Genomic DNA, 22,880 nt, shown 5'->3' with positions numbered 1-22,880 from the left:
CTGCTGCGTGATGCGGACCCAGGCACAAGTGGTCATGCCTTACTTGCTTTGGTGGAGCTTGGACCACCATAAATTCAGTGGTGTTATTAGAAATTCTCACTTTATGTTTAAAAATGAGCAGATCTCTGGCTATCACTACGTGTCTTTTTTCCATCGTCTTTTTTCCCCAGTCTCCTGCGGAGCAAAATTAGCCTTCAGTGGGCCAAAAGAGTTTTTGTTTTTGTTTTTGTTTTTGTTTTTAGTTAATTGCCCTTTCTTGAATTGTGGCTGAGAAGTATCCAAGTTAGCCAGCATTGTCTTCCTGCCTGCGGGTGGGTGATTGGCTTTGAGATAGATGGCCGATCTGCTGTCCTCTGAATTAGCTGGGAGCCTGCAGGGGGAAATGTGTGCTTTAAGGCAGTTTCTTTTAATGGAAAAGCTACTTTGTGATCTTTGGCAAGGGGCATCTGTCTCCTTAAGCCTTGATTATCCACGTCTGTAAGATGGGGCTGCTCTGCCAAATATTAGGGGGTCATTGAAAATGAGAGACCAAGACTCCGGGACCCGTGTTTCCCTTGAATACCCCTTTTCCTTGCTCTTTCTTTCTCTCCCTCCCTCCCTCCCTCGCTCCCTCCCTCTCCCTTTCCCCTCTCTTTTTGGTATAACCTCTATACCTTTTGCCATGGCTTTTGTTAACATCCTGTTTTAAAAATGTTGACCATTTCTTGGAATGGAGTGTACTAATGAAAACCAAATTCTGAAAAAGAAAAGAAAAATGGATTCTGAATGCCTCCAGTATTACCTAGCTTAATTGTCAGCCTTTGTGTGCCTTTTGGGTCAGGAAGGAAGTGGGAAGCAGCCTGTCCTTCCCTCTGTCAGCTCGTCCTGCAAGCGGGACAGGGGGCTGGCTGCAGTTGAGAGGGAAGCATGCATTCACTCCCAGCAGAGAAAGTTTTTCTCTCACAAGCAGACCCAAGTCAGATCCTGTTCCCAGATGAAGCTTGTTATGTCTGTAACGTGGGTGGCCCTCTTCCCTAACCACAACTTATATTTTTATTTTTTATTATTTTAAAAAATATTTAGTTTGAGAGAGAGCGTGTGCTGGGGGTGGGGGCACAGAGAGAGAGGGAGAGAGAAAACTCCCAAGCACGCTCCACACTCAGCACAGAGTCCAACACAGGGCTCAATCCCACAACCCTGGGATCATGACCCGAGCCGAAATGAGGAACCCCCCCCCCCAGCATAACTTTAAAAAAAAACTGAGATAAGATTGACACATCACATTGTGTTAGTTGCAGGTGTACAACGTGCTGATTTGCCAGACGTAGCTATTGGGAAATGATCACCACAGTAAGTTTCGTTAACATCCATCACCACACAACATTTTTTTTCTTGGGATGAGAATTTTTAAGATGTACTCCTAGGGGCGCCTGGCTAGCTTGGTTGGTAGAGCATACGGCTCTTGATCTCCGGGTCGTGAGTTCAAGCACCATGTTGGGTATAGAGATTACTTTAAAAAAAAAAAAAAAAAGAAATATATATATATATATATATATATATATGTATATATATATGTATGTATATATATATGTATGTATATATATTTAAAGTAATCTCTGTATATACATATATATACATATATATACGTATATATATGTATGTATATATGTGTGTGTATACACACACACACACACACACACACACTCTTCTAGCAACTTTCAAATGTATGATTCAGTATTGTTAACTGTAGTCACCACATTGTATGTCACATACCGGGAATGTATGTCACATACCGGGAATCTTAAAACTGGAAGTTTGTACCTTTTGACCCGCCGTTGCCCGCAACTGAATAACGGCTTTTCTGAAACTTCGGAGTACAGCTCAGCATTTGCCGTGTCATCTAGAGCCCAATTATCTAGGCTCTGGGTAATCTGTTGTAGCATCAAGTAGCCATTAGCTCCCTATGCAGTCTTGCCAGACGTCTCCCTGACTCTCAGCCTCCGTGTCTCCCATCTGTACACAGGAGCGTATAGCTTGCTTCTCATTGGTGCTCTGAGTGTTCGAGAAGACTCGGTATTTAAAAGGCCTGGCATAGTAAGGCCTCGGTGACCCCGAGCTCGTGTGGTGTCTTCCCGGGTCGGCTGGGCTCCCCTGCCCCCCCACCCCAACCTTGTCTTTCAGCTGTGTCCGTTCTCCACAGGTGGGGGCTAGGCAGCTAGGGGAGAAAGCTGTGCTTCTGGGGAAGGTTGGGTGGGAAAAAGAGCTTAGGGTTCATGGCTAATTGAAGTGTTTGGCATTTTCTCTGAATGTTAATATCTTTGCTATTTAATTAGCTCCCTGAGGTCATGGATGAGTTAACCCGGAGGTGGCTCTGTGGAGACTGTTATTTGACCTACCAGGGTCAGCCACCTTTCCCTTCTGACTCTTCACCTTTAAGAAGGGTTATTAAGGATCTACTGGGGTTGCTAAGAAGAGGTCCTTTGAGGCCTGAAGTCACCATTTAAAAATCTCACTTGTCTTTGTCTCTTTAATCTTTAACTCACTATCCAAAGTCATCCCACTTTGGGTTTAGCCTTTGTCACAGATGAGCCAGAGTCTGGTTTGCTTGCTGCTCTGGGGCCCTCATTTCTTTTCTTCTTGTTTCTCTTGTGCCTCTGCTTCCCTCCCCTGCTCCCCTGCCCTTCTGTTCCTTCGTGCCCATTTTCTTCCATCTTGTCCCCCCCCCGCCCCACCCCATAGTGAATGCAACTTCCTGTAAGATGTTCTGCCAAACAAAATGAGGTTATAGTACCCTTTGGGAGGCCGACACCTCGCTTCCTCTGCCTGAGAGGGACCTTGCCCCACTCGTCAGCCTAGCACGGAGCCTGGCCGATTGGAAGAATTCAGAATATCTGTGCACAGTGCCCTGACCATCTCTCTGTCTTTGCCGTTAGCATCATACACATGCACACATGTTCTTGTATTTTATATTCTGTCTCCCCTAGTGGTGATGGCCTTCAGGACAGGGAGAGGAACTGTGTTCTTTTTACTCATAGCTCAGTTGTAACTGTTCATAGAATAAACAAATGACCCACTGAATTATTTAATCCAAACCTCTTGTTTTAGAGTGGTAGGAAACACTGAGAAATTAAGTTGAAATCATGCGCTCTTGGGGGAAAAAAATCAAAAGCCTTTGAACACTGGTTATTTCTGGGGCAGAAAATATGAGAGAAGAAAATATTTCTTCCACTTAGTTTTTGCATAAAATCCCCTTATTTGTTTTTGAAGAAAGAGGGCTTACCCACCCTCACTGTTGCGGGCGGCTGAGCAGAATGGGGGTAACAAACCTTAGCCTCTCATCTGTTTCCTAAAGAAGCTTGTCAGCCTGGGGGCCTCATGGGTGCTGGATGCTTCCTCAAGAAGGCAGCCTGGCCCACCAGGTCCTGGGTCTCCCTGCAGCCTTGCCTTCTTGATATTGGAGGGTGAGAAAGGGAACCCAAGGCCTAGAGAAGGCCGTAAGTAGAGAGGGCCTGGGCCCCTGATTTGAACAGCAGTCGAGGTTGCTGCTAGGAAGGATGTGAGAAGAAGCCCGATGAGATCTCCCCAGTTTCAGCCCTCCCAGGAGCAGGGCAGTTTCCCAAGTGGCGGAGGGGACCCAGAAGAACTTGCGCCTCGAAATCGCCGTGAGGGTGAGTGGGAAAGAAGCATGTTTCACGTGCAGGGGCCAGCACAGAGTGGCAGGCCCGAGGCTGGGCAGGGGGACATGGGGCTGTGTCACAGCGCAAAGCTGGGTAGAGGTGAGGTGGGAGCAGTGGCGGGCTTGGAAAGCCAGGCTGAGAGACCTGCACCTGACTGCGAGGCTTGGTGCAGGGGCTGTCCCACCGGAGGAGCACCGCTTGCTCTGCAGGACCAAGTGAGGACGCAGATGCTGGGGGCAGGGGCAGAGGAGGGAGGGCAGCAATCGTGGAGACCAAAGAGGGGGTGCTGCCAGTTGGAGGAAACCGTCTCTCTGGCCTTGTCTGACGCGTACCTCTTTCGCCCCCAGAGGAGAGCCCCATTTGGCCGGGGCTGCCAAGGAGAGGCACGTCCCGGCGTGGTGGCTCAGCCACGTGTTTTGGACTTGAGTGATGGAGAGTGATTTGCAGGTCTGCAAGCTGCTTCGTGTCCCACCTCCCGGGTCCCCGGGAGGGGCTGTGTGCGGTGCGTGTGGCCCTTCAGGGTTTCCCTCTGCTCCTCTGACTCCATCCCCCATGGTCTCTGCAGCCTCCCAGCCGGTGTTGTTCCCTGGCGTGGGGGAAGCCAGAGCTGACAGCCAGGGATTAGGGAGAGTGGTGTTACGTAAGTTCGGAGGAAAAGAGGCTTGCTTGCCATGTGAATGGAAATCAGATCCAAGTGGTTACAGAGGCCGTGCAGCCACTCCTCAGCAGCCTGGAGAGAAGCAGAGCGAGGGAGGAAGCCAGCAGAGGAAGGAAAACCCGGGTGGCCGGGGTGGGGGGGGGGCGGGGGCGCTCTGTTGGGGAGGGCGGAAGCAGAGCTCTGGTGCCGTAGGCTGCTCATCTTGCAGGGCAGCCTGTGGAAGAATCCTCTGTCCCTGTGGTGTGGCGTGCTGTGTAAATGCCCACACTGCATTAGGTTGGTCCTGGTCGCCACCTGGCAGGGTCACAAGAGCTCTGATTGTCATCACTGATCGCTGACAGGTGGCCAGTGCTAGAGAAGCAGGGGGACTGGCTCAAGGCTCCTGTTGGAGTGGGCGGCAGGGCGGGGATTTGAACACAGGTCTCTTGAGTCATGGCCGCCCTTTTGCTTGAAAATGGGGCCTAACCTGCCTTGGGCACATTTGGGAGGTGAGGGAGCCCTGGCTTGGTGGCCCAGGTACCGGGGTGAAGCGCTGGGGCATTTAGTGGCAAGTGTGAGGAGAGGCTCGTGTTGGAGGGCCTCCTGCGCGTTCTCCCCATGGCACCCCCAGGAGCGCTATTTCCTCGCGGCCCTCCCCAGCTCTGGCTGGCCGCTCAGCGTCCCTGCCGTACCCCCACACTAACCTCTGGGGTCAGGCATCTGTTCTCTGTTCGAGGAGGGCCACAATCCTGTGTAAGTGAGGACCAGAGGCTCCTTGGCTGGCAGTGTTTGTCGGAGCCTGCCCTAATACTAGGTGTGGGCAAGAAACAGAAGAAAAGTTAGTCCCTGTGTTTGAAGTCGTTCCCCAGGAGGATGTGTGACTCCACCCGGGTCATTGCTCAAGGGTCATTCCTGCACAGAGGTGCCCACCCCCCCACCTCCCCGCCAAGGTGTGTGTTCTTACCTGGTTTTATCATTTTTATTCTCTTCATGGCACTTGAGACCACCTGACGTTGTGCATTTGTCGGGTTTTGTCTGTGCTCACACTACAGCATAAGCTTCATGACAGTAGGAGCTCGATCGGTTCTCTCGCCGTCGTCTCCCGGTGTCTGCATGGGCCCTGGCACAGCGTAGGGCTCGGCGAACATAAGTGGGTGGGTGGAACAGAGTTGCGTCATATGGCGGTGGGCTGGGTGGGAAGAGGACAAGCTAGGTGTCAGAGAAGGTCCGAGTTCTGGGTCCAGCTTCACCCAGTTTTTGCAGTGTGACCTTGGACAAGTTCCTAGACCGTTTTGGGCCTTCAGCTGAAGGGGAGGAACCAGACTCCCTCTAAGGCTACTTCTGATGCCTGCATTCTAGAGGTCTGTATGTAGGAGACACAAGGAGCGTGACAAGGGGTTTGGAAAGATCTCGTGTCCTGTGCCATGATGAAGGCTAGGTCTTGGGAAGACACACCAGTGGCTCGGAGTGTTTGCGTATGTACCCGGTGAGTTCAGAGCCGGTCATTCACGAGTATTTAGGAGCACCTACTGTGTGCCAGTTACTGTCCTGGCTTGGGGGTTACGGTGGTGGGGCAGGCAGCCAGCAGCCCTCCCCTGGTGGAGCTGGTGATGGGTACAGAGAAGCTTGAGCTGGCTGAACACAGTTTATGACCTGACCCAGCCTTGGAAATGCGGGGGGGTGGGGGGCAAGGGAAGGACTTACTGGGATGCGAGTAGGGTGAGTTTTTTTTTCACTTTACCCTTGGAAAGATACTTACATAGACTGTTCGAGTCTGTTTAAGGATAAATACAGGCATATATCATCTTATTATGCTTTGCAGGTGCTGCATTGTTTACATATTGACAGTTTGTGTCAGTCCTGCGTCAAGCAAGACTATGCCATTTTCCAACAGCATTTGTGCACTTTATATCTCTGGGTCATGTTTGGTAGTTCTTAAATTGCTCAAATTTTCATTATTTGTTATGGTGATCTGTGATTATGACCAGCTAAAATGGTTAGCAGTTTAAAAAAAAAAAAAAAGATGTTTATTTTATTTTGAGAGAGAGGGCATGAGTAGGGGAAAGACAGAGAAAGAGAGGGACTCCCAAGCAGGTTCTGCACTGCAGAGCCTGATGTGGGGCTCGAACTCACAAGCCACGAGATCGTGACCTGAGCCACAATCAAGAGTTGGACACTTAATAACCGACTGAGCCACCCAGGCTGCCCACAGTTAGCATTTTTTAGCAATAAAGTATTTTTAAATTCAGGTGTGTACATCATTTTTTTAGACATGATGCTGTATATTTAACAGACTATAGCCTAACGTAAACATAACTTTTGTATGTACCTGGAAAGCAAAACATTCATTCGACTCTCTTCATTGCGATATTCACTTTATTGCAGAGGCAGAGAGCCAAAGCTGCCACATCTCCGAGGTGTGCACGTAAATGCATTCATCTGAGGGTACCGAGGGAAAAAATAATAAAGTGGGAATAGTAGTTCTAATAGGTTTGAATTATGGGGACTTGGTTTGTTCCTCTAATTCTCCAGGTGCTCTATATGGTGTCTCTGTTACTTCATCAGAGATCGATTGCCTGTCCCGGTTTATGTTTTTGCCCCGGGGTATGGACTGCTCTCGATGGGTCTCATTGCTGATGTTGTGCCCACAAAACCCTGGCCTGGGGACTTTTACCAAGTTCCAGCGTCATTTTCCCACCTGTAAGTGAGAACACTTGACCCCGCTCTGCCCACTCTGTAGGGCAGTTGTTTGAATCAGGGAAGGTGGCGGAAGAAGAACATTGGGAAGTCCACCTCCCTCTGCGAAGGGAAGGGTCAGTGGACTAGTAGTGATGTGGCAGCTGGGTGGGAAGTGGGTAGGGCCCGAGTGCGGGGAAGGGGTTGGGGCTGGTTCCGTGGCACTGCCCTGACTGGACCCCACAGGGAAGCGAGGGACTGTCCTTGACTGACAGCTGGCTGCAGCTGTGGAGGCTGTTTGGGAAATGACATCACTGAAAATGATTAAGTCAGCTTCCAACCCCTGCCACAGCTGTGTGCTTGGTATCTAGGTCAAACATAGGAATTCCTGTCCCCATCCCATCTCTAGTCTTTGGTCTGAGCCTCAGCAGGCAAATAGGTCTTATTTGTTTTTTTTCTTCCTGCCTTATGATCCAACCACAGATACTGTATCTTGCCAAGAAGGGTGATTGAAACAACAAACTTGGAAATCTTGATTATTCCTGATAATGGAGTCTTTCCTGTGGGTCATGTGTTTAGGTCTGGATTCTCAAAGAGTGAAAATCCACTGACTTTCTGTCCTACTTGTACAACAGGTTGTTATTTCCTCTCCTGACAGTCTTTTCTCGAACCCTGAACTAGGGGGAATGAGGGACCTTGGTGTCCAGTGTTTGTGAGCCAAGGGCTGGTTTGGTGATGGCAGCCGTCGTTGGACTCACGGTTGGGGCTGGTCTGTCTATAGAGTGCTGATCCTCCTCCCTCTCCCTGATCTACCTGTGTCAACTCCCTCCTTTTCTTTGTTCCCTCCCCTGCAGATGTCAAGCCTTCCAACATCCTAGTGAACTCCCGTGGGGAGATCAAGCTCTGTGACTTTGGGGTCAGCGGGCAGCTCATCGACTCCATGGCCAACTCCTTCGTGGGCACAAGGTCCTACATGTCGGTATGAGCAGTGGGTTCCATTTCTCACACGTCTTGCATGGTTAGGGATAGGAGCCAAGTGGGTGGCTTCCCCTGTAGAGCCAGAACCTGTCCTCGGTGGTAGAGGTGGGGGAGAAAGAATGAAGGATGAGGCATCATGGTCCCTCCCCAAGGAGGTGGCAGCCATGTTCTCTTCTCTCCCCGATGCCATGAGCTCCGGGAGGACAAGAATAGGGCCATAGGTGTCTCAGTTGTCCCTAGGGTCTGGCTCGGGGCCTGGCATGTGGTAGGTGCCCAGGGAGTGCTTGGTGAGTAAATGGCTAGTGTGCTCCAGAGAATGATTCAGAAAGGGGGGAGTGTGACACTGGGTGAGTGCTGGCGTGGGGCAGATAGAGGAGTGTTAGGGTGAGTGGGGATCTGCACGGAGGGGGCAGTGAGTGTAGGCATGGGTTAATCGGAGGGGCAGGCACAGAGGCTGGGGCATCCTGGCACATCGTGTTTTCTGTGTTCTCGTCTGTGTGGTGGCCCTGTGAAAGTGAAGATACCGCTCCCATTTTAGAGATGAGGAAATCCAGATGCAGAGCCTGGACTGAAAGCCAGGTCTCCTCGCCAGTTAGTCCTCACTCAGTCTCAGAACTGAGCAGCTAGCATTCTGGACCACTCAACTGCCAACCGCAAAGTTCGAAATCAGTCAACACACTGCGGGACCTATTGATCCAGGGTTAGTGGTTTGGGTCTTTGTGGTTACATGGTCAGTTCCAAAATAGTCCAGTATTCGAGTTAGTGAAAAAATCCCTTGGGAGACATTAATGCTGTCTAAAAAAAAGTATAATTGTCAGAGTAAAGATTTTTTGTAGAGTTCTTGAAATATATGTGCTATTTCAATTAACACTGAATAAAAATAATGCTTTGTATAGCACCGTACATTTTTTTCCTGACTCTTCCGACTCAACCCATACTTGGGTAGCATTTTGCAGCATCGAACATACATTTTCGTTTGGTTTGACCTTCTTGGTAACCCTAGTAAGGAGAGCAGGTATTTTGTTATGTCGTTATGGATGTTAACGCCGGGTTCATCAGCTCCACTTTATAGATGAGGGAACTGAGGCTCAGGATCACACAGTTCACAAGTTGCAGAGTTGGAGCGTGAACTCGAGTCTCCTGACCCCAGATCCTTTGCCTTTTCTCCCGCTCCATGTTGTTCAGGAACAGTCAGTGAGTCAGTGGTGGAGCTGGTCTTAGAGCTCAGCTCTCCTGACTCTCAAGGCTGGTGTTTTGTTTTTGGTTTTGTTTTTTTAATGTTTATTATTTTGAGGGAAAGACAGGACGTGAGTGGGGGAGGGGCAGAGAGCTAGAGGGAGACACAGAAGCCCAAGCAGGCTCCAGGCTCTGAGCTCTTGGCACAGGGCCTGATGCAGGGCTCGAACCCATGAGCCGCGAGATCGTGACCTCAGCTGAAGCTGGATGCTTAACTGACTGAGCCACCCAGGCGCTCCTCAAGGCCGGTGTTCTTTCTACCCTGTGCACACTTCATTCGTGACCCATGTTCCAGAAGCCTCATGTTTCAGATGAAGGTGACAAGACGAACCTCGCAGCTGGGCTTTGGACAAGCTGTGCTGCACATGCAAGACAGTGACCAGACTGGACAAAGCTGGAGCCCCAGCTGAAGTGGCAGCCAGGGTCCAGCCAGGCCAGGGGCTGTTAGCTGAGGGCAGGTTACGGGGAGATGGCAGTGAGGAGGCGTGGGTCAGAGCCACAGGAACCACCGAGGGTTTGAACGCAGTAGCTGGGGGCGGGTCAGAAACCAAGTGAAAGCAGTCAGTGGAAGTTCCAAAGAAGACAAAACGCATCAGCAGATTTAGGGCCGGGGCCAGGACCGGGACGCGGACCGAGCAGGACAGGCCACTCCCTGTGGTGCAGGCAAGCCTCAGAGGGGCAGGGAGTCCTGAGATCTCCCTGGAGCCTCCATGGAGACTCGCCTGTCCCTCTTCTGTGTGGGCCTGGATGAGCTCACAGGTGATCATAACTGTGTCCACTTCTCCTGCAGCCAGAAAGACTCCAGGGGACTCATTACTCCGTGCAGTCGGACATCTGGAGCATGGGGCTATCTCTGGTTGAGATGGCAGTCGGGAGGTATCCCATCCCTCCTCCCGATGCCAAGGAGCTGGAGCTGATGTTTGGGTGCCAAGTGGAGGGAGATGCGGCTGAGACGCCACCCAGGCCGAGGACCCCTGGAAGGCCCCTCAGCTGTGAGTGGCCCCAGCTTGGACTGCCCTTGCTGCTGTGGTTTCTGGGGGGCTGATTCTCCGAACACTCTCCCAAGACTGATTGCCTGTCTCTGGATGCCAGGCTGGGGGAAGGGGGGAGAAGCAGAGCAGGGGTCTCCAGGTGGGTGTTAAATTGTTTCCGTGGACAGCTTGCCACGCTTTGTTGAGTGCCTACTGTGTTCCCGGCACTGCATTTAGTACTTTTATATGCGTTACCTAATTTTTAAAAATCCTGACTGGTTTTTAGGTAGATTTTCTTTGAGATAAAGTTCACATAACATAAAATGCACATTTTAAAGTGGACGGTTCAGTGGTTTTTAGTATATTCTCCCATGTTGTGTAATCATCACCACTGTGTAATTGCAGAATATTTCTGTCACCCCAAAAAGAAACCTCACCTCCGTGAGCAATCACTCCCAACTCCTCCCACCCCCACCCCCTGGCAACCACTCATCTACTTTCTGTCTCCATGGATTTGTCCAGTATTGTCTAATTTTAATAGCAATCATGTGTGAGCACTGTTATACTCTCTTAAATGTGAGGAAACCGAGGCACCAAGTGCCTGACTTGTCGAGACTACATATGTCATTGTCCACGCCTGAGTCCTAGGTGCCGAGTGCTGTGCCGCACCGCTTGCCTCTCTGATCACGAATACTGGGAAGTAAACCTGGTGCTGGGAAGGTGCTGGCCGAGCCACCATCTTCTGATGTAATTCCTGCCGGGACATTGCTTTGTGACCAGGAAGGCCTATCCCTGAGGCCCTCATGGAAGAGGGTGTATGTGAAGGGAGAAACAGAGGGCAGGGGTCGCTGATGGTGGGTCCCGGGAGGGGCTCGTGGCTGTGGCCCCTGAGGCTGGCTGGGGACTCTGGAGTTTAGTAAAAGGAAGAAACCCAAGTTCAGGGAGAATGAACAGTTAAGTCCTCAAGCTCCTGAGTTATCGCCTCATTTGCTCCTCTCTCAGTACAAGGAAGGGAAGAAGGGCGAACATAGTGACCCATCTCCCCTTCACCAAACTCCAAACTAAGCTCAGCAGCCCATGGATTTGCCTGAGGTCGCAAACCTTGCAGGTGGCAGAGCTCAGACTCCTACCCGGCTGGCCGACTCTGTGGCCTTTGCTGTCCCCTCTGTCCTCGGCCTTATCTGAGGCTCGTGTCTCTGCTTGTTGTCCACCACCCTGTTCTGGTCCCCAGGACCCATGCCCCCGGTCCCTAGCCTCAGACTGGCAAATAACCTCCTGTCTGTTTTTCTGAGAAGCGTTTTCTTTTTTCTCGTTATAAAATCTGTAGCATATGGAATGGACAGCCGACCTCCCATGGCAATTTTTGAGTTGTTGGATTACATAGTCAACGAGGTAAGTACTGCGCAGCTTCCTTGACCTCGTATCTGCTTCTATTCAGAAAAGACTCCGTTGATTTGGGAAGCCTGTGCGTTGTTCCCACAGTGGGGCTGCTTGTAGGGCATCACGCTCTTGGAACTGAGCGGCTGGTTTAGAGGCCGCGGGTGCCCCTTCCCCAGGGAGCATATTTGGGTAGCTCTGAGTTTCTCGTCCTTTCTCAGATTCAGGAGCCTCCGGTGTGGCCATTACACTCCTTCATTCACCACGTATTTCTTGTGCACTTACTGTGGGCTACGTGTGCACTGTGGGGTGGTGCTACGCACGAGGTGGGGGGGCCACAGACGGGAAAACAAAAGTCCCTCGTCGTGAAGACCATTAGGTTATTAATATGGGAGGCAAGGCAAGTCCACACATACCTGCAAATTAGGGTTTCCGATTGTAAGTGCCATTAAAAGCAATAGATGTAAAAAAATGACAATGTAGAAACAGGTATGGAAAATATTCCCTGTAAATTGTGTGGAAAACATTACAAAGTAGTATGTGTACTGTGATCAGTTCTTTAACAAATCTGTATGCATATACGTACATACAAAATCTGAAAAGCAGTAGGAAATGGTGGTTCTCTCTGGATGGTGGAAATTTCTTTTGGCTTATTGCTGCTGGCTGGCTTTAATGCAGAGAACACACATTATTTGTGTAACGCACCTATACCAGTATGTCTAAATGAAAAAAGGATCAAGGAAGGGAGAGACTGCCCAGCATTCATCAAATCCTGGCTTGAGGGGGTGGGGAGCGGTGGCACAGAGGGGCTGGGGGAGGGCTCCCAGAGGAGCGGGGCTTTGCTGCGGCAGGATTTCCAGAGGTAAGGCCAGCACCCCCGGCCTCAGGTGTGGCGTGGGGAGTGGAGGAGGGGCGAGGTCTGTTAGCTTGGGGAGGCAGCTGGAGGCCCCACTCAGCTGGGGAACACGGTAAGAGGCATGGCTCTGTTCTCTTCAAGAGACTAGCGGGGTAACTTTTCATACTTCCTTACTGCTCTCTAAAACCAGACCCCAAAAGGCTCAAAATGGTCCCCGTGTCCATTACGAGCCGAACAGGGAAAATCCTGCTTCACCCCATTAGTTATGAAATCCCTAGGGAGGTTCACTTGCCCGTCCTTGCTGTCTGCACAGCTTTATGCTAAGCAATGAGACATGGGACGAAGTGCAGCATGTGATCTCGGCTGCTTACGGACTCAAGGAAGGCACAGCGCCTTGCATTTGTGGTAGTGCGGAGAGCCCTCCTCTGTTGCTGGGACCTGAGCTGGGTGGTGCTGGGTGGGAACCGCAGGGAAGAGAGAGCCTGAGTAAATCAGCAGCCGCCGGTCTGGTCTCCTAGTGTGCCCGCTGCCAGCCTCTGGCGGCCCGGCTGGTTTCATCCTCCTCTTCATACAGGTAAGGAAACTCAGGCTCCGAGATGAAAAGTAGCTAAGTTCCTTCCCCCCTAGTGTACTTCCTTACCACCCACTCCTCCCAGCTCCCCTCCCTACCCTCCCAGGAGGCTGGGCCGCTAGGTCAGGTGTGGGCACCTCACAGCCCCTCTTTTGCCCGGCCCCCATCCTACTTGGGACTCTGGAGGCCAGGCAGTCAGTCCCTTCTTTGAATGTTCCCTTCATCCCCCCTCAGCAGCAGCGACCATCTGCAGGGTGGGCCTGAGAGCTGGGTTTTTAGTCCCTGGCCCCCAGATCAGTCTCATTTGCCTGGTGTCGTGGTAAGTCCTTCAGGGCAAGAGGGTGAGGCAAGGCTTTGTTGGTAGTGTGTTTAATTGTCAGTCTCTGATCACCTGTTGGTTGGGGCTACACATCAAGGCAGTGACATCTGGGCACTGTGGGAGTCCACTCACAGGGAGGCTAACACTCCGCCCCTGCACAGGTCACAGGAGGGTGGGTCCCATTTCCTGGGTCTGCGTGGAACACACGAGCCAGGTGCTCCAGGAGCCCTGTCCTGTGTCGCCCTGCGTGACCTCCACTGCGTGCCCTGGGAACACGAGAGCTGTTGCCAGTATCCTAGCATCGATGCCTGCAAACAGCCTCCTTCCTGAAGTGTGCAGGGAACATTCTTCCAGACCCAGCCCTCTCAGCTGATGTTATATTAATCTTTCTCTGCTGCTTCTTCGGGGTATAGCGGAAAAGGTATATACATTTTACGATTCAGCCTTCTGTGTCTTCCACGGGTGCTGTCTGGGCTGGGTTATGCCTGGTGGTTAGCACACCCCCCCAGCTCCTAGTTCCAGGACACACTGCAGGGTTTACAGTCGGATCAGCTAGAAGGGGTCCCAGAGAGAACGAGGTCCTCCTCACGTCACAGAAGGATAAACTAAGAGAGAAAAACTGATTTGTCACTGGCTCCAATTCCAGCTGTGGCTTGAGACAGTGGTTCCACCTGGGTGGCCCAGCAAGCAGCCACTGGCTTCTAACCCTGGTCTTCCCTTGGTTGGTTAAGGGCAGCACTGTCCTGAGGCCTGGGAGAGAGGGGGTTTGTGGGGAATATGGCTGGAGAAGGAAGCCAGGCATTTCTTAGGTCTTAACCTGTATTTACAGCCTCCTCCAAAGCTGCCCAGTGGAGTATTCAGTCTGGAATTTCAAGATTTTGTGAATAAATGGTAAGTCAGCTCCTCGCTCTCTGGAGATATGCTGGTTTTGTCGGCCTCCCCACCTGGTCTTGGGGAACGGAACTTTGCCCTTTCCCCCACGCCTCCAGAATGCTAGGACTTCAGTCACTGGGCTGACCACAGCACTGGGTAAAAGCTGCCCCTCACCTGCCCTACAGGGATTGGCACATTGCCTTCTGATCTCAGGTTAATTCAGCACTTATGAACCTGCAGGCATGCCACAGTGCTAGAACGGGAAGGTGAATACAGGGTGTGGGGAGGATGGGCATGTAAACGTGAAGTAACTTGAGTTGGAGCCAGTGCCAGGAAATCTCTCTGACATTATCTTTCTTTCTTTCAGCCTCATAAAAAACCCAGCAGAGAGAGCAGATCTGAAACAACTCATGGTAAGTCCATTTATTTCCAATTTGTACACGACCCGCTTATTCATTTGTTCTCGGTCGGTCATCCGTCCAGTCCTCCTACAGCCCATTCCCCGCTGCCTTGACCAGTATGGTCCCATTGACCCCGGGGCTGCAGGATCCCAAACAAAAGGCTCCTGTGTCCACCCGTGAGCGTAAAGGACGAGCTGAGGGAAGGAGCGGGCCAGCCCACTCCTTCGTGGGGACGGGGCCTTTTCCACCACTGACGGGCTCACCTTGTGTTCAGTATCCTCCGCAGCCCCTCGGAAGAGTGGGGCAGTAATACCGGAGAACATCTGAACTTGCAGAGCGCATGCAGTATCACACACACTCCGAAGTCCACCCGTTCATTATTTTGTTGCTTCACCCTGTGGGGCGCTGAGGGCAGAGCTACTACCCCCAGTTCGCAGTGGAAGAGCGCAGGCCCAGGGAAGTGAGCAGCTGAGACCTGGCAGAGAGTGGGCTCTCGGGGCGGGGCGGCAGCCGGCCCCCTTCCTGGCCCCCTACTGCCGCCCAATGGCAGGCAGGCTCCGGGATTGCAAGACTGGTCCCAAGTCTAGACTCGGGACTCTTGAACTTTCTTTTTACTCTGTTTCCTCGCACACAGGTTCATGCCTTTATCAAGAGATCTGATGGTGAGGAAGTGGATTTTGCAGGTTGGCTCTGCTCCACCATCGGCCTTAACCAGCCCAGTACACCGACCCACGCGGCCGGCGTCTAAGTATCTGGGAAGCAGCAAAGAGCGAGTCCCCTGCCCAGTGGTGTGCCATTGTCGCTTTCAGGCCTCTTTGCCATGCCTGTCTCCGTTCAGACGTGCATTTCGCCTACGACAAAGGATGAAGAACACAGCATGTGCCAAAATTCTATTTGTGTCTTTTTTAATATTACTGTCATTTATTCTGTTATTTCCCTAAGTGGATTGGCTTTGTGCTTGGGGCTATTTTTGTGTATGTTGATCCAAACATGCGCAGCGTTCAGTTACAGTGAAACCTTGGTGACTGTGGGTAGTCATTCTTACTGAAAATTGCACTGCTCTTCCCCCACCGTGACTGGCTAGCTGCCTGTAGTTTTGGGATTCTTTTGACACTTGGTGGTACTGCATTCTTGCCGGGCGCACCTTCCTTCTGTTGGGGTAGGAGCCTTGTAAGATCCTTCACAGGCACTGCATGTGAAGCATGCTTTGCTGCTATGAAAAAGAACATCAGAAAGTATAGATCTTGTTATTTTATTATATTTTTGCTTTTGGTGTAGAATGAAGCAATTTCTGTCAAAATCTAGCCAGAGCCCTTCACTGCCACGATAGCTGGGGCTTCACCAGTCTGTCTACTGTGATGATTTGTAGACTTCTGGTTGTATTTCTATATTTATTTTAAGATATATTATGTGGGATATTTAGTGGTATGTGTCTCTTTAAGTTTGAATTAGTGTTTCTAAAATGATGGTTACTTTGAATGTTACAAATGGATCAAGGCATTAAAATGTATGAGATTTATCTTTCCCCAAATCCAAGTACCGATGCTATTGTAAACAACAGTGTGTATAGTGCCTAAGAATTGTATGAAAATCCTTTTAACCATTTCAACCCAGATGTTTAACAAATCTAATCTCTTATTCTAATAAATATACTATCAAGTTAAAAGGATGAAAAAACAGGTCTACTTTTGTGGTAGGATTTGAGAAATCAAATGGTGTCGTCAAGCCTTCCTGTGAGGGCAAAGGGTAAAGACAAGGAGGAGGCTGCAAGGCAGAAATGCCACACTGGGGACGAGTCCAGTGCTCTGGACCAATGGGCCTTCCTGTAATTCCAAGTTGGACTTTGTCCAAGTCTTCTCAGCCATCAAACACTTAGGTGTGAGCCTTCCAACTACCCTTCCGTGCACCTGGGAGCAACAGATCCCCTCTCTTCCTGCCGTTTCTACCCAGGGAAAAGCAGGCAGGGTGGGGTCAGGGGGTAACCGGCCTGCTCACGGGAGCACGCTGCTCTTGGCTGTGCCCAGCTGGTGTGGGAGCCTCTACCCAGGACACCCAGCCCCGTGCTGTTTGGCTCCACTGAGCAATGGTTTCCTCTCTTCATTCCACTTTCCTGGAGGGGAATGGGCCTGCGCTGCCTTCGTCCTGCCTGTGAGGTAGCAGTGAAGTCACAGAAAACAAACTGACCACCGATGCCTTTTTTTGACCAGTGACTTTCAGAACTTGAGGTTCGTGTGGTGACGCCTGGTCAGCACCTCTTCCCCCGTTTTCTTCCAGAGGGCAGGTTACAGAAAACCAATAAATACGTATTTAAAAACACAAGGCCTATTTTGTTTTCAAACTAAAAACAACGTGGTTCAATCTCCCGAGTAGGTAGTTCCACTCTAGATGGACAGGAGCTTAGAATACAGCCAGGGTTTAAAAAACTGCTTCGTGTTACGTATACTGCCTAGGCTGGTCCAGCATTTTTTCTCGCTGTAAGGCTAACATCTGTTCTGAGTGTCCTAAATTCTCTATTCTATACAAAAGTGTTACATTTTTGGGACTCCAAGGGTTTTTCCCTAGTAGTTTTTACCAGGAATGATCTTGTTTTCAAGAACAGTGTTCCCTGCATCGGTCTTGCTGTTTTAAGTTCCCCATGTCCAATTCCTTCCTTAGACTCCCTCTCGCTGAGACACCAACAGTAGCTAGAGTTTTACATGATGCCTCACGAGCACCCCATAACCCCATGCCAGAGTGCTGGAGCAGGTGCGCACCCTGTCATTTTACACGCGGGAAACTGAGAGCTGCCAAGAGTTAAATAAGGCAAGTGCCCAGTTAGTGGTAGAGCTAGAATTCAGAGCCAACTTTTCTAGCTCTCGAAAACCCACACTCATAAATTAGATTCCCCAAACGTAAAGTTTGGTTGCTTTTGTTGCAAAACAATTTTCACACTGTGTTTTCCAAGAAATACGCTCATTTAAACTTTTGGCTATTTCCTGTAAGAGTAGCTGAAAAATCACTGGAATGAAATGTTGATTAATACATACACCCATCCATGTTCTTTGCTGGAGCAGTTACAGCAGAAGTTCTGCTTGAGGAGGTTCTGTATGTTTGGTTTGGCTTTTCTATTGCTTGGGCAGGGTAAGTTACTTTAATAAAATTCAGGACTTAACTGTATTTCACTGAAAAAGGGGCAGTATACAAATTTTAGCAACTGTTATTTTGTAACAGTCATTATTACAAAAGCCTAATCTCCCAAGCATGTTGTCGGCAGCGTGCTGTGATGTCACCCGAGAGGTGGCAGCAGCCTGTGTTCCCAAGTGGCTCTCTGTACTCCTCACTTGTCATCTTTCTCCCCTAGACTGTGGCCTTGCTGCTCACAATGGTTCAATGGCATGCAGATGGCCTTTAATTGGCTTTCTTAAAAGAGGCATTGTTGACTGGAAAGGCTGGCTTGTATTTAAACTCTGCCCTTTTGGCAAATGCCAGACTTTCTCAATAGCACTGGAGAGGAAGCGTTCTGTTTCGAGCATAATTACTGAATCTGACCAGAATACAGACGCAGCACCGCCCACAATGCTCAAGGCTAAGATACCACATCTGTGCTTTTCCAGGTCACTGAAACGTCAGTTATGGATGGAACTGTGTTTAGAACTACACATCATCCTAAAGTTCTTGCTTCCTTTTAAAGCGGGCCAGAGGGCCCACTTTGAAAGAATATTTGTTTGAGGAGACAAAGTTCCTGAGATGTAGGAACTTAATTCATAGGACAAACCTTGGCTCTTTCCCGCCTTCAAGAATCTGATTCCTCCTCCTCCTCCTCCTCCTCCTCCGGCACATGGCTCCTTGTGCTCAACTCCAGTGCAGTTTGGTTGATTGATGCTTCATTGTCTACGTGTACCAACATCTGCTTTAGGCAAGGACATTATGGATTAGTAGGAAAGACATGGTCACCAAACCAGCAAATTCTGAAATGTGTTTTAAAATCAAATCCCGGGGCGCCTGGGTGGCTCAGTCTGGTAAGTGTCCGACTTTGGTACAGGTCATGGGCTCGCGGTTCGTGAGGTCGAGCCCTGTGCTGGACTCTGCTGACAGCTCAGAGCCTGGAGCCTGCTTTGGATGCTGTGTCTCCCTCTCTCTCTGCCCCTCCCCCACTTGTGCTCTTTCTCTAATGTTTAATTTAAACATTACATTTTTTTTAAATTGCAACCGCACATTCATCCCCAATATTTAATCACCAGGAGGTAAGGCCACTTCCTATCCCGATCCTCCTACCCTCTATTGCCACAATGGGAGGGAGTAAACCCCCTAGTATTTGATAGAATGTTACCTGATTTACAAACATGGTTCATGCCTAAAAATTATGCTGGCCTAGATGTGCTGCTCTCATATGGTTTTACATGGTTTGACACGCATCTGGGAGAAAAAAATGCTCAAATATGGTGTATTTAGAAAGAAGAACATTGCACTGTTTTACCTAAGGGCATTGGTAAGAGAAGGATACGATGAGGACTGGAACCCACTTTTTAGCACTATGTTTTTGTTTTTTTTTAACGTTTATTTTTGAGACAGAGAGAGACAGAGCATGAACGGGGGAGGGGCAGAGAGAGAGGGAGACAAAATCGGAAGCAGGCTCCAGGCTCTGAGCCATCAGCCCAGAGCCTGACGCGGGGCTCGAACTCACGGACCGCGAGATCGTGACCTGGGCTGAAGTCGGACGCTCAACCGACTGAGCCACCCAGGCGCCCCTAGCACTATGTTTTGTAGTCAAAGCTACACTCTTGTTCTCACATCCCAGGCTTACTTATAAAGCAGCGGAAGTTTTGACATATGCCTGCAAAGATCTCCAATTCTCCCTCGGCTCACTGGAGTAACTAGAGGGGACGGATAACTAGGATGCTGCAGGCAATATAACGACACATGAATAATAAAGAGTACCTAGCTGCTAGAGAGGCAGGCTGTTCCTTGCCTAACAGAGTCTTATGTAGTAGCCAGCGTATTAAATCAGAATAACTTAATTCCCTGAGTTCTTTGGGCTTGATCATGTAATTTACAAAAACTTTTGGCCTCCAAGCAGCCTGAGAGCAGGATGGACTTTGCATTCTTTCCCCAGGCCCACACTTGATTAAACTTACATCATGTGGCTGTTCAGATGCAGGCTGAGAAGGGAGCACTTCATCCCCTCTTCTAGAACTAATCATTGATTGGAGGGCTAGTTCTTCAACCTAGAAAAGAGGAGTCGAGGACACTCTGCTTACTATTTCACCGGGCTACTGACCTGGGTAAAGTTTACGGATCACGCTGTCAAAGGCTCAAAGGCTGGCGTACTGAGAAGTGAAAACAATGCAGCTCTGTGCAGCTCTAGAGCAAAAGATGGGGCCCTTAATATTTCCCCATATTTTAGCAAAGGAGCCCAAAACCCTCCAGCCCCTTGCCCCCTGGGGTGTACAGGTGTTTTCAGTTGAGCCAAGACTTTCATTCCCCTAGGTACAGCAGATCTGGGTAGAAAACACAAGTGTGCTATTTAAAAAAAAAGCCAGATGTCTTCTGATTCCACAGGGGGCCGATTCGCTAGCCTGTAGCTTTCTACCCAGGATTGAGAAAGGGAAGGCAGGAAGGATGGGAAGTGGAAGTGTTTCCTGGAGCATAAAGGAACCTAGGCTTAGAGGTCATCATCCTCATACACAACACCCACCTACTGGATACTTGTATAGGTACTAGTGATAGGAGAACATAAATGAGCACTGGCCAGCAACCGTCCCGAGGAAAAGCGTATTATTGTAATGTCACAGGTGTACAATGCTTTTCAGTTCACAAAAGGCTTTCATAACCCGCATCTCGTCTGGACGTAAAGATCCTGAAGAAGGGTGCAAAGCAGCGCTTATCAGGATCAATCTCACTGGGGCTAACGAGGATGGATTGGTGGGAAATGTGGGAAATGGCCCTGGTGCGCCTAAATCTCGTCCAGGCTGTGGAGTCACTAAGAGCTGCCAGAAGAAAAGCTACTGGGAACTCTGGGACAAGTCTCTTCTCTCCGGGCCTCGCTCTCTTTCTTTGCACAACGGATCCACCCATCTCTTCTAGCTTAACGATACCAGCGCTGTTTCGAGCGTCAACAGAAACTAGTAAATGGTGGCTAGCACAGCTGTAGGGGGTCGGGGGGAAGGGGTCCGGGGGCAGGGAGAACCTAGGCGAGCCTTAGGGAGGTCTCACTTCCTCAGCGCGTGTGCGGTCCATCTGCGTTTACGGGTGCGGCGGTGGTCTTGCCGCACGTACAGATCTCTGGGCCTCAGCGTAGACCCGCAGGACCTAGATTCTAAGAGGAGTGGGCCTGCAACCTCAGTCCTGCCCCCCGGGTACTTGTCAACCAAAGTGGGCGCCGCCCGCGCCTGGGGTTCGCGGGGCGGCCCGGCTCGAGGGGCGTCGCGGGGTCACCTTGAGCCGGTTCAGCTGGTCGTGCAGGGCCGCCTTCAACCTGAGCAGCGTCTCCTCCTCCTTGCGCAGCTCCTGGAGCCGGCTCAGCATGGCGCCTCCTCCCGCCGGCCGACAGGCCCGGCGCCCGGTAATGACGTCAGCGACCTCGTTCCCGGAAACCAAACAGCAGGCTGGGCGGGGCTGGCAGCACGCGGGCAGCGACGCTTCCGGCCCGTCTCTGAACTCTCGCTGGCTCCTTGGCGGGAGCGTGCTTTTCCTAGGAGAGACCCCTTTTGTCTTTCCTTTTATTATATATATATTAATATTTATTTATTCTGAGATAGCGACAGCGAGCAAGCAAGGTAGAGGCAGAGAGAGAAAAGAACCCCAGGCAGGCTCCGTGTGGGGCTGGAACCCACAAACTGAGTTGACGACCGGAGTTGAAACCAAGAGACGCTCAACCGACTTGAGCCACCCAGGCGTCCCCCTGCATCGCACTTTCAATGTGCTGCAGCAAGTGGCTATTTTAGCGCCACAAGACCTGCAGACGCATTTGAGGGCAGAGACCAAAACCACAGTATCTAGCACACAGGTGCACAAGCCCTGTTATTTTTGCAGGCAAGGATTCCTCCTCATGTGAAAGTGGTTCCTAGGAGGGTGTGCAAATTGGAACAGGAAGATAGAGCAGGGCTATCATTCTGTTGGGACGTGGTGCCTTTGTATGCTAAGGGCTAGATTGCCCTGAATCTGCCAAGTGGAAGATCCATCACCTTGATGTGGATTTTTAAGTAGGTTGCCAATGGAAACAAACCTGTTGCAAACAAGATCCCGACAGGAGACAAAAATAGGACAATTTAACTCTTAAGGTGGGAAGTCATGCTGGGACAGAACAGGGTAGGAAAACAACCAACGTTCTTTGGCGCAGACTTCTCTGCGTTTTTTTTTTTTTTAGAGCAGAGCATGTGAGCAGGAAAGGGGCAGAGTTAAAACGCTAAGCAGGGTGCAAGCTCGGCGTGGAACACAACAGAGGGCTTCATTCCGCGACCCTGGGATCATGACCGCAGCTTGAAACAAGCCAGATGCTCTGGGTTTAAGGATGGGACTTTGGGGGCGCCTGGGTGGCTCAGTCGGTTGAGCGCCGACTTCGGCTCAGGTCACGATCTTGCGGTCGGTGAGTTCCAGCCCCGCATCGGGCCCCTGTGCTGACAGCTCAGAGCCCGGAGCCTGTTTCGGATTGTCTCCCTCTCTCTGACCCTCCCCCATTCATGCTCTGTCTCTGTCTCAAAAATAAATAAACGTTTAAAAAAAAAAAAAAAAAAAAAAAAGGATGGGACTTTGGCTCTGGCCATGAACTCATGCTTCAGGAGTTGGGAGCACCACACAAGGTTCTGCATTGACAGTGCAGAACCTGCGTGTTTTTTTTTACTTATTTTTGATAGAGACCGAGCACAAGTGCGGAGGGGCACAGAGACACAGAATCCGAAGCAGGCTCCAGGTTCCGAGCTGTCAGCACAGAGCCCGATGTAGGGTCCGAACCCACAAACCGCAAAACCATAACCTGAGTGCAAGTCAGACGCTTAACCAACTGAGCCACCCAGGTGCTCCTCTGTTCATCCCTTAGTAAAACTGCAAGTATCAAGTAGTTCTGAGAAACGCTTTGGACACCTTCATAACATAGGTCAATTTATTGGGGGTAGCATCTCCTGCAATAACTATACTCTAACGCAGCAGGTTCTAACAGGAACCTCTGGAAGAACCATCAATTTCTTAACGCAGTACCCCTAAATGTATATATATTCTGCCCTCTTGTGGTACTGTAAAAGCCAAACCTTTATGGAATTTTACCTATTTTTGAAGGTGTAGTTTTTTTTTTTGAGGAAGGATTGCTAAATCCTAATAGCTTCATATCTGAGACCAGTCTTTTAGCTATCTGCTT

At 50.3% G+C, this 22,880-nt stretch overlaps 2 protein-coding genes across 5 annotated transcripts in view; one reads left to right on the top strand and one right to left on the bottom strand.

Moving 5' to 3' along the window:
* The window catches only part of MAP2K1 (mitogen-activated protein kinase kinase 1), a 79,197-nt gene extending 63,163 nt beyond the window's left edge, over nt 1-16,034 (top strand). The window contains exons 6-11 of the mRNA XM_042988584.1: nt 7,824-7,948; nt 9,974-10,175; nt 11,482-11,546; nt 14,107-14,168; nt 14,518-14,563; nt 15,186-16,034. Of these exons, the coding sequence (XP_042844518.1) occupies nt 7,824-7,948; nt 9,974-10,175; nt 11,482-11,546; nt 14,107-14,168; nt 14,518-14,563; nt 15,186-15,299 (614 nt within the window). The 3' untranslated portion in view covers nt 15,300-16,034. The remainder of the gene's footprint in view (nt 1-7,823; nt 7,949-9,973; nt 10,176-11,481; nt 11,547-14,106; nt 14,169-14,517; nt 14,564-15,185) is intronic.
* On the bottom strand, nt 15,316-21,111 carry SNAPC5 (small nuclear RNA activating complex polypeptide 5). 4 transcript variants are annotated; one of them, XM_042988588.1, is made up of 4 exons: nt 20,966-21,111; nt 19,666-19,755; nt 18,306-18,440; nt 15,316-15,402 (listed from the first exon to the last, which is right to left on the bottom strand). In XM_042988588.1, the coding sequence occupies exons 1-3, from the start codon at nt 21,053-21,055 to the stop codon at nt 18,324-18,326; spliced, it is 297 nt and encodes a 98-aa protein (XP_042844522.1). In that variant the 5' UTR covers nt 21,056-21,111; the 3' UTR covers nt 15,316-15,402; nt 18,306-18,323. The 4 variants fall into 4 exon arrangements, with proteins under 4 accessions (XP_042844522.1, XP_042844520.1, XP_042844521.1 ...); XM_042988586.1 differs by lacking the exon at nt 15,316-15,402 and adding an exon at nt 15,440-15,764; XM_042988587.1 differs by lacking the exon at nt 15,316-15,402 and adding an exon at nt 15,440-15,761.
* Between the last annotated feature and the right edge of the window lie 1,769 nt (nt 21,112-22,880).

Source organism: Panthera tigris, chromosome B3, assembly GCF_018350195.1.
Source record: "Panthera tigris isolate Pti1 chromosome B3, P.tigris_Pti1_mat1.1, whole genome shotgun sequence".
NCBI classification, from domain to species: Eukaryota; Metazoa; Chordata; class Mammalia; order Carnivora; family Felidae; genus Panthera; species Panthera tigris.
The sequence above is the reverse complement of the archived record's forward strand: the minus strand, read 5'-3'. Positions and strand labels throughout refer to the sequence as shown.